Below are 11445 nucleotides of genomic sequence, written 5' to 3' on the forward strand. Positions count from 1 at the left end.
CCAAAGGCGTTTTCCCAATTGAAGGATTTCATCTCGAAGTGTATTTACGCGGATTCATCATACATTGCGTGATACTGGTTCTCTTCCGAGTGTTTCTGTGCACTCTGAAAGGGAGGATGTATGAATGATAAACACACGAGAGAACATTCTTGAGATGGTTCAGAAAAGTCCGTGTCTGTCCACCCGTAGAATGGCCTCTCGCATCGGCGTATCACGTATGCAGGTGTGGCGAACTTTACGTGCTGAAGAGTTGTAACCCTACCATGATCAAAGGGTACAACATCTGGAACCAGGCGACCATGCACAGCGTATGGATTTGTGCCACTGGATAAAAGCTCATCCCGAACTGTTAAGCGTCATTTTATTCAGTGATGAGGCGTATTTCACCCTGGACGGTGTAAATAATTTACGAAATGTGCATATGTGGTCCCATAATAATCCACACGAGATAATGGAAACGAAATTCCAAAAGAGATTTTCCGTGAATGTACGTTTAATACAGTTATATAGTCGGCTTATACCAGTATGCGCCATGTCACGTCAGCGCTTGCCAGTCATAACGTATAGTGCTTGGAACCCTAAGGACAACTATGACATGGCGTGCATTTTTTTTTTGTATTTTTGATGTGTACTGTAAAAATAGTTTCCCACTTCTTCACATAGGATTCCTGCATTATAAAATCACTCCTGCTTGAAATATTTTCACATTATCTGTTGCTATGAAACAGATAGAAGCAATAAAGTCATTTGGTTCTCTGCCGAGAACATTAAAGTCTTTGTTACACCCTTCAGATATGTCATGTTGTTCCTATTATTTTTGTTGGCTGTCATATTTTGAGAAATCTGATAATAGTGAACCTGACTTCAAGCAATGTATGGAATGCAACTGACAAAATGAATTTTGCTTAACTGTGATTAATGGAGACCTTCCATAACCAAATTTCCTCAAAAACTACTGTGGTTTGAGAGGTAAAAAATGGATATGGATATACATATATGACATACCCACTACATGATCCCTTCATACACTGTGCACAATGTTGAAAAACTATAAAGAAAATGAATATAGAAAGATCTGCTTGCGTTTCACAGAAATAAGATCAAGCTAATTTAACCAGACAGACTTCTAGTTACAAAGTTCACTTTCCTGACTATGTATGGTGTGGGTGTATTAGTTCCTTAAGTTGCTACATTGCATTGCAGTTATTGAACCAGTCCTGGGATGAAGAAGTATCTTTCTGCAATTGGTACACAGCAGCAAGACAAAGACAATCTTTGTTAACTAGAAATCCAAGTACTTGCAAGTCACTTATAGGTGTGAGGAATCTCAAAGTCTTGGATTTTTAATTAAAACAAAATATAGCATAACAGTTGAAATTTGTAACATATGTAATAAAATAAAGACAGAAGATTTGACTGTTTCCTTCATTATTAAAACCTGTAATAATAAATTACACAAAAGCATGCCTTTCTTCCATCTACATATCACATTTCACTATAGCAAACTTTAGTTTTTACAAACTGAAACAACTGCCCTGAAACTACATTTGTAATCAAAATGGTATGAGGAAACAAGAGAGACCTTGAACAAATGAAGACTGTCTTACAGTTTGTGTACTGAGGGGACAACAAACAGCACACCAAAACTCCTAACAAAATGTTTGTATTGGCTAACAATCATACAGCTGTCTTTGCTAAACCACACAGAAAAGGCAGTGTACTCTGGAGTCCCACAGCATGTAACAAAATTTCTACAGAAACTTCCCACTGAACACAAGTGTGGATTTTAGGGAATGTCAATATGTGACACAATCACATAATTCTTTAAGAAAGTCTTAAAGTTAATTTCCCATGGAAATTCTGAAACTGTAACACAAAATGAATTGTATTTCTACTGTATTCCAAATTCATGATTTTCAATTAACAGTTACAGTAGGGATTTTTAGTGGAAACCGATACAAATATTCACTCGCAGCCTGCAAACACACCACCACCACATGTACATGAACACAGAATTCCTAGGTCTGTAAGTTACACACTAGCACAAAATAACACCAAGAATACAAATACAGTTCAAATATCTATAATGCAAACTAACATAAGTGCAGAAAATAGTATTCTCCATAATAATGGAGAACAGTCTTGAGGAAACAAATATAAATTACATCAGTATTTAACCTCTTACACACAAAGAAATTTTTTAAATGTTTGTCTCAGTGATCAAGTTTCATTGTTTATAATGTATATTACATTTGTATGTTTATATTCTAAGACCTATCATACAGTACAAAAAATCCAATTATTATTATGAATGATTGGCAAATAACAATAATCAGAGTGCCTGGAACTTCACATGCCACCATACAGTTAGATGAATACTGAGACAAAGATGTACTTTATAAAATTTTGACTAACACATAATCTCTCTGCAGATGTAATTATCAGGAACATTACTGTCATATCACATCTACCACAAAAAGTAAGCCCTGTCGAAATGTTATCATGGGACATGTTTATTTCATTATTTATCAAGAAACTGCATCATGGAGTCCACAGATATTAACCTTCAAACACCTGCATAGTCATGACAGTGTACACAATGGTCCTCATATTCAGAAAATGGTCTTGAATTGCTAAAACTTTGTAAGTCAAGTCCACTATACTGACCCCTCTGAAAACACACTGAAACAATGATTATTAAGGGAGAGCTCCGCAGGTGCAGGTAATGGATATTTCAGGTACAAAGATATAGATATATATATACATACACACACCTCAACCCACTTCCCTCATTGCCTGTTATTACTCTGAACTCTATCTGTCCTCAGTCCATAAGCTTTGGCTTGAGAAGGTAAACAAACTCTTCAACAAGATAAGTCTTGTAGGTCTTCCCTTTTAATTTATTTAATTAGTGGAAATGTTATTTGTATTATGTTACAGTCTCATACATTTTCATTTTAACATAACTCCTTCAACTGACATTTTGTTTACTAACTGGAAGTGCATACAAGGATGAAAGTTATCAAATATTGATAAATACAAATAATGAGGGCAGACAGCTTTGAACATGAAAGAGGAATTACCAAACTGGAGATGTACTGCATGAAAGAAAACTGCAGACATGAATACCAGTCCAAGAAACAATTCTGACAAAAGTAAAATCAACTACATCAATTCTGACTTACATACTCAAGACAACAGGGTGTTAAATTCTTATAAAAAGAAATAAACTTTATCTTCTGACATAATCTCCACCTGTATAATTTTATAACACAAGCTGTTTACAAAGAGCATGTCATGAACAACTATGGGTCAGTCCACACCTTGAAGCTAAGGAGTCACAAGTAACCTTTCATTACAATGAATATTTCGTTAAACTTACTAAATTGTAAGCTATACCTTGTAAGTTTGTATCAAGGATATAGTCACATTCTTACATTCAGAACATGACATATGCTCATTCCTGCTGCATGAACTGGATGCAGTCACTTGCAACTTTTCCTTGAAATTTTAGCTGCTCTGACAGCTTTGGTAACATAATATTTGGCATCTAAGGTAAGGAATAAACCAAAAGTAGGTTGTCCCTGTACCCATGCTAAGTTTATTATATGTATATCAAGGAGCTGTAAATAGCACATTTTTGTTTGAAGGGCTCAAATTGCTTAGTAAATCCATCTGATTGGGAAATGCAAAATTTTCAGACCTCCTGGTTTTTGAACCACATTAACATGGCATATTTGAGGGAGGCAACTTCTGGGGGAAGCTGAGGCTCTGAGAAGATCACTTCTTTAGAGCAGATAAGCTCCAAAAACACTCTGGTTTCAACTTCAAAAGCATTTGGATGCCAAATCTCTGCTCCACAGAAATGCCGATAAGCTTGTCAGGTTATCTTACATACTACTCATAGATTATTAAGTTATCATAGTGTAACGTTTGACAAGAAATTCAATTTAAAAACTGCCATAAAGTGGATTTGTAGTCATTTACATATCTGTGACTATATGTGTAAGTCTGTTGCAGGTGAGTTCTACAGCCACAGATGTATCGGCAATCTAAGCTGCTAGAAAGCGTTTCTTCCAATTTGGCGCCCTCCATGCTCTGAAACTCAACTATCCAAAGGGTAGAACTAATAAGAGTCGCTAACACCATGGGGAAGACAGCAGCTATACACCTCCACATTCTGTCTTTAACCCCAGTACCTATTGGATAGGAGGGTGAATGGGCCCCAGAACTACTCTGGAAATGGCTGAGATCAATCCCTAACCCTACTGGGAGTTAAACCCCAGTCATCAAGCTCATAACTGGTCATTTTGCTGACTGAGCTATCCAAGGTCATACACAGTACCAAAGAACACACTAAAATTAATTATAAGAGTTCCATTACACCAAACACAATTGCAATGCTGATTAAATATACCAGATATACACATATTTGAATAAGAAATATTTAAGTGAATCTACGATGGTCTTAAGTTATAAGTTTCACACTTTTTTAAGAAGGTGTTACAGCAATAATATCATTTCATTTAATACAAATGAGTAACATAATGTTGACTCTTGCAGCACACTGATCATGTAATATCATGATGCTCAGTGCCAGCCGCACTACATAGCATGCAGACTGAAAAACCCTGTTAGGATTGCCAAACAATGGTAAGATACTACGCATCAAGAGTTTATTAAAGTTTCTTAAATGTACAATGTGCTCTCTAACATTTAGTTTTCCAGCACAATATTTGTGGTCATCTAGTCTCCAACAGACTTGTTTTACCTCTCTATCATGCCTTTTCCCAAGACCTCTCTATAATGCCAAATATTTGTTTGTAGAGTTCATTCTAAATAATTGCATCATGTGAAACCCATTATAATCAAAATGCCATAGAAACAACATGAATAATCAAATGTTTGAACTTAACTCTTCAGGCTTCCAGAAACCAATTTTTATCATGTAAGATATGAGGTTTTCACAGCGCTGACTATGAAGAAAGCAGTCTTCTGGGATAAGGTGCCATGTAGATGTTGTGTTAACCGACGTTTCGCCTCCATCTTCAGGGTAGAAGAAAAAAGAAGAAAATCCACAAGCAAAGAACCAGCTTGAGTAAGTGCAAATAGACTAATGTTGAGAACAAACCCAGCTGTATAATAGCAGGAAGAGAAGTGAGAGGGGGGCTACATGGGAAATCAGTAAAGAGGAGAGGGGAAGGGTCTGGGGAGGTGGGACAGCAGGTAACAGGCTAGAGCAGGTATAGAATATTGTGTCGGCAGAGAAAGGCAAGGTTAATGGGAGGGTATTAACCTTAAAGCTTCGGGGTTGCTATGCGTGTTGGGCATGGACTTGCATGGCCTTGTGGATCTGGCATCATGTCCTGGAGGTTTCTTGAGGGAACAGATGAGAGGCTTCCATGACTTGCTGACACAAAACCCCACCTCTCTGTGCATATTGTCGGGATGGAGTTCAATCTCAAAGGCCTCCCTAATAATGCAACCCATATAACAGGTCTGGTGGCAAGAATGGAGGAATTCTAAAGCTGAATGCAGTGTCCATAATCAATGCTGTGTTCAGCCACAGCTGACTTGTCTGGATATTCGAGACAGATGTGCTGCTGATGCTCCTTCAACCTCGTGTCTATGGAACGGCCTGTCTGCCCAATACAGACCTTGCCGCACTCGCATGGGCTACTGTATACACCCAGTGTCCTTAGTCCCTGGCTATCTTTGACTGGCTGGAGGAAACTAGATAATTTACTTGGAGGCAGGCCCACTAAAACATCAGTTAACACAACATTTACATGGCACCATATACCAGAAGACTGTTTTCTTCAATTTTTATTAGATTAACTGCATTGCTCATGATTATGTGATTTACAAAATAACACAACTACTGTGTCTTTTCATCAGTAAATTAAAAATCTCCATCGTCCATTCCCTATAAAACTAATCTATAAACTACATACACCTATTTACAATGCTAACTAAACAGTCAACAGAAATAGAGTTATCTTCATATTCGATCATGTGTTTGTTACAATCACAGAACCTGAACAATATCAACTCTTCTTGCAGCAGTCCCAGTTGTAAGAGGTGACACATGCAATTTCTTGAGGTTCAGGCTGCCAACTGCCATGAAATATGAACAGGTTACACAGTTTTTCCACAATTGTTACTTACTCACAGCTTAACATCCAGCATCATAATTCTACATGGATTCCTTATATCATAATTTGCACATAGGATACTGAATGTACTCCAACATAAAATCAAAATATTGCACAAATGTATACAAATAATAGGATTTATTCTTTTACAGGATCAGCACTTGTATGCTATTAACATTTCTGTAGACTAAAAATGTATTCTCTGAAATTAAATCCTACAAATAGGATTTAGGAAATAAAAAAACATTTTGGTAGTATTCCCGAAATTTCTTAAAATATCGACCAAAAGGAGAAAAAAAAAATTTAGGGACACCTTTGAAAGAATGGAAAGAATGTTTTGTAATATGCATAATAGATCTCAATAGGCCTAATACATGAAAGTACAGAGATGATGATGTAATGAAAATGAAATATAACCTTCTGCACAAGCAGCCTAACTCATTTGTTCAGTACTGACACAACTGCTAATACTGTATGCAGCTTCCTGCTCATTTTGTATCACTTTACAAGTGTACTCAGTCACAAACATTAACACAAAATTTTACCTACAATTAATGGTTTCTGTTATAACTACAACCAAGATGCTTAGAGTACAAGATGTACAAATGTATGAATCACAAGTGTCTGAACACAAAGTAGTAAAGTATGGAAACCTCTCTGTATATCTGGAATTCAGGACACTTTAAAGCAAATTACCTGACTACACAAAATTTTTGCTCAGTGTTTAATAACTTCAGTTACATTATGAGTGATGCTGACTGGCGAAGAAAGAAGTTACTTTTGACTATTTTCAAGGCTATACATCTCCTGATGCATTAATGCTGTCTCATACAGGAACACAAAAACTTTTATGCCGTTGTGAAGTGTCACATAGTACAGGCTTCCCTCTTTGTGGTAACAAGAAACCTTATCTGATTAGGGGTTTATACACCATGTTTTCTTATACATACATCCCCATACATTTCCAGCTGCGGCTGCTTTTCTTCCATTTTGTAGTTACCAAATGTTTTAACATCCTGGCACCAACACGGAAGAGCCTTTGTTTTCGTTTTAGACTAAAACATGCATGTACTTCTATTTTAATGTAAAGTTCTCAATATGCCTCCTGACGGTTACTAAAATTCAAAATATAAATTATTTACTGTCCATCCCTAAGAACTCTTATAATTATTGCATGACAAAGATGGGAGAAAGTGTCAAATTTGAAACTGACAGTGAATTCCCCTTCACACACATATACATAAACCAAGGTAAGGTGAAGTAAAACTGCTTCTGTGCTCAATTAATTAAGCATCATTGCACAAAGATGTATGGGGAGTGAAGGTACAGCTCCACATGTTTTTAATGCAACATTAGATGGAGCTAAACTGTCAGCTTCACACCCTGGTCACTTTATTCTTGGCAAAAAGCTTCCAGAATGCAATGGATAGGAGGCTGGGTGTGCCTCAGAGCTGGTCTGGATACTGTGGAGAACAGTAAAATCTCTTGTCATCCACCAATTGAACAATTATATATACACATACAAAACGTGCCTATGTATGTGTGTGTGTAATCCTACACTGCTGTTCCCTTCCAAGATGATATCATTACTGCCCATGTCCCTCCCCCCCTTCAACCCAATTACTGAGAGAAGAAACCTGTCTTACTATTATGGAATTTGGGGGTCATAAAATTAGTTTTCAAGTGCATTTTATTTTGACTCACAGATGGAGTACATTATAAAGAATCCTCAGTTGTGTGAGATAACAATCTGTGGTTTCACCACCAGTATAGAGCATAGAGGTAGTCTGAATGCAATCATAAAGAGTATCAAGAGTTCAAGAGGAGTCTGTAGTACGATATATGATCTCCACTTTCAGAATGCAAGAAACTCATGTATATAAACTGTACCAAGTTCCATCATGTGGGAGGGTTTATGGGGCAGTTCCATAGTCTAATGCTCCGCGTCCTCTCCCACGCCCTCTCCCCCTGCCTCTGCCCCGCCCCCTCCCCCGCCCCCGTCACCTACGTCCTTCTGGCATTCCTATGTTGCTTGTGGTCTTCTCCAAGAATGCCAAGGGTCCCTGCAGCACTCCACCTGGTCCCTGTGTAGGAAAACCAGGAGCACCCCGTGGACCTGCAGACTGCTGCAAAAACATCGCTTGTTGGGGTGAAACCATTGGACCGGGACCCCCACTACCAGAAGCTACAGAGATTCCTGGTGGACCCTGCAAGCAAATGCATGTCGTTTCAGTGAGAAACCCACATGGGGCTCACTGAAACATCCAAAAACAAATAAAAATTCTAAATAAAAAATAAATAACATTGAAAACTAAAACAAAAGCTACAAAATAAGCTTGTAATATTAACTGAATGTTCAGAATTACTGGAACAAAAAGTTAAAATAAATTCCATTTCTTAAAATCATAGGGTTTTAAAATGACAAATTAATATACAATGAAGTCCATTTGGATTAGCAGCTGGGTCAATGTGGAGTTGGTGTGCGACAGTTTGGAGTTTCTGGAATGCTGCACACCAACTCAACACTGACACAACTGACTGCCCAAGGGGACTTCACTGTACACTGTTGCTGTGAAAGCTTCAAATCATATACAAATTAACATACTTTCAAATGAATAAATAAAACTGAGACACTCTCCACATCGGCTGCGATCACTCTGACTTATATTATCTAATTAAGTCACAACTGAAGTATAAAAAAGTGCTATCAAAACTAATATCATAATTTTGCAGTTCATCAAATTTAACTCATACGTAGTTTCAAAGTTAAAAAAAAAGTTTATCACATTACACTTTGCAAAAAATTAATTTATTGGCATAATTCATCTCTCTGTATCTAGACATGAAAGGCTGAATCAAATATAATTCAATAATTTATTTTTGAATGGTACAGAACAATTATAGCACTGCACGTGCCTTAAGTCAGGAAATTAGACATTGGACTTCACTAGTAGCAAAATTCAGTCTCTGTAGGATCAGTGACAGGCAATGTCAGAATGGAGAACATTCTTCTCAAAGTGCTTCAGCTTCTCAGTCAACACCATTACAATGACACTTCCTGATCATCTAACACAACCAAGGCATGCAGTTAACACCACACGTTCGAAAGTTAACCTTGGCCACGTAATACTGTTAAAATATTTATGCATGGAGACATATGAGGGATAACTACTTACAGTTCTGTTCCTTACAATAAAAACTGAAGTCTTGACTTATAAAGAACATCAAACTAGTAACCAAAATGCGGAATGCATGGCCTAAGTCATTTCAGTCAAAGATCTTAAAATTTTGTGTTAGTTTTATAGGTATGGTTACACTGTATAAAATTAATCTTCACAGCATGTGGTCTATGCTTCTCAATCACTGAGAAACATTTTTAAGCCAAAATTTGAGAGAGTAAAATAAATGCAGCCTACTACTGCAAAATGCTGATTAATTACTAATTAAAGGCAGTGAAGAAACTGAATGTGCTCCTATTTACATAATATGATGAGTGAGTTGTGGAATATTTACTATGCTTAATATATACAAATTACAGGACTTATAACATGAAAACAATTTTTGTAACAGTTCCCATTTTGCTATAACGATGACTTGGGACACACTGGACAAACTTAAATTGTTACAGAGAACAATAAAATAAAGCACAAAAAATTAGAGTGCCATGTAATATGAAATAAACTGAGGGGTGGAACACTTTCATACTGTCCTGTGTTTTCTCCCCAATATGCTACCTGTTGTTGCATCTGTTGCTGCTGAATCTGCTGTTGCATCTGTTGTTGCTGAATCTGTTGCTGAAGTTGCTGTTGCTGCTGCTGTTGAATTTGTTGTTGCTGCAGCTGCTGCTGCTGAAGCTGTTGTTGCATATTGCTAGACATATTGGGTTGTGGGGGTGCACCTGTAGGGGGTGCTGGAGGTTGGGGTCCTGAATTTCCATTAGGTAAGCCTGAGGAAGCAGGTCCTTGGGCTGGAGACTTTGCCCAACCTTGTAGGTCAGCAAACAGATTTTGCCACACTGCTATTTTTTCATAGTGCCTCTTTATTAACTCTTCTTTCCGCACCAATTCCTGTCGAAGCTCATTTGTATCCTGAACGCAGAAAAGCATAATTAAAATGCAGAACAGTATTTCCAGTACTGCTCAGAACATGACATACCAAGAGTAGAAATGGTGACTACTGGAACAGCAGACAATTCTTGTACCAAAAATGGAAGTGGTGGAAGATTACTGTCCCCTTACATTAGGGGTAACAACAAATGTAACTTCTGCGGTATATGTTAATATCTACTCTGCTGTATTATACTTGATTTATACTGTATTTTATACTTGAACTTGATATCACAGTATACTGATTAGCATTCCTTGTATATGGGAGATACAGAGTCTGATTCTCAGATCAGACACTAAGTTACACTAGTTGAGTGTTTTTACTGTTTTCCTCAGTCCTTCCCTGAAAATATCAGGACTGTACCTTAAAAACAGACCATGCCTGCTTCCTTCCACATTTCTTCTAATTCACCGTTCACATGCTATTTCATGCTGTATAGCTAATAACATTAACAAGAATACAGTTGATTAAATCTTAACTTAAACATATTTATCTTACAAGTTTTGAAATGATATGTAGTCATACAAAAAATTTAAGTAAAACAATTCTTATCAGCCCCATTTTCTTATTTAAAAATAATCAAAGATCATTTGCTGTCTGTATGTCTGTGTATCCCCCCAAATTCCTGAAAGCCAATCACTGTTCTATTTATATAATTTCATGAGCAGACTGCAGAGAAAACATTGACTCCAACAGCTGGACGCATCATTCTCTATGCAGTCCTTGTCATATAAAAGGAAAGTAAGTAATTAGGTATTCCAAGAACTTCATTTTAGTTTCATTCTTATATCTTCACTCCTCTCCTGAAGCCTGGAATGTAATTCTTGTCACTGATTTCAGATAACACACTTCAGCATCATTACCATTAACTTCTATGCTAGAACTACAGTACATGAACAAAGAACAGAACTAGGTATGTGCTGTTTATATTGTCTGGCCAACAGACTTTCACTGATGTTATGCTCAATTATACCTACAAGTCATAAGCCCTATAAATGCTGCTCTTTGATGAAACAGTAAAGCACTTATTTTGCACCATACTTCCAATTCAATTCAATTTTATTTCATCCATGAATCATTATACATGCTATGGGACAAGTCAAAGATTAATATTAATACTAATACTAAATAGTAATAAGAATATAATAATACAGAAATAGTATGCCAAATTATAATAAATGAT

At 36.9% G+C, this 11445-nt stretch overlaps 1 protein-coding gene across 1 annotated transcript in view; it reads right to left on the reverse strand.

Annotated features, from left to right (window-relative positions):
• Window positions 1–8155: 8155 nt before the first annotated feature.
• LOC111873227 (mediator of RNA polymerase II transcription subunit 28) overlaps window positions 8156–11445 on the reverse strand; it is an 8910-nt gene continuing 5620 nt past the window's right edge. Inside the window, exons 3-4 of the mRNA XM_023867760.2 lie at window positions 9890–10243; window positions 8156–8362 (exon numbers count right to left, since the gene is read on the reverse strand). Coding sequence (XP_023723528.1) covers window positions 8156–8362; window positions 9890–10243 — 561 coding nt within the window. The remainder of the gene's footprint in view (window positions 8363–9889; window positions 10244–11445) is intronic.

This window comes from Cryptotermes secundus, unplaced genomic scaffold (assembly GCF_002891405.2).
Source record: "Cryptotermes secundus unplaced genomic scaffold, Csec_1.0 scaffold1849, whole genome shotgun sequence".
NCBI lineage: Eukaryota > Metazoa > Arthropoda > Insecta > Blattodea > Kalotermitidae > Cryptotermes > Cryptotermes secundus.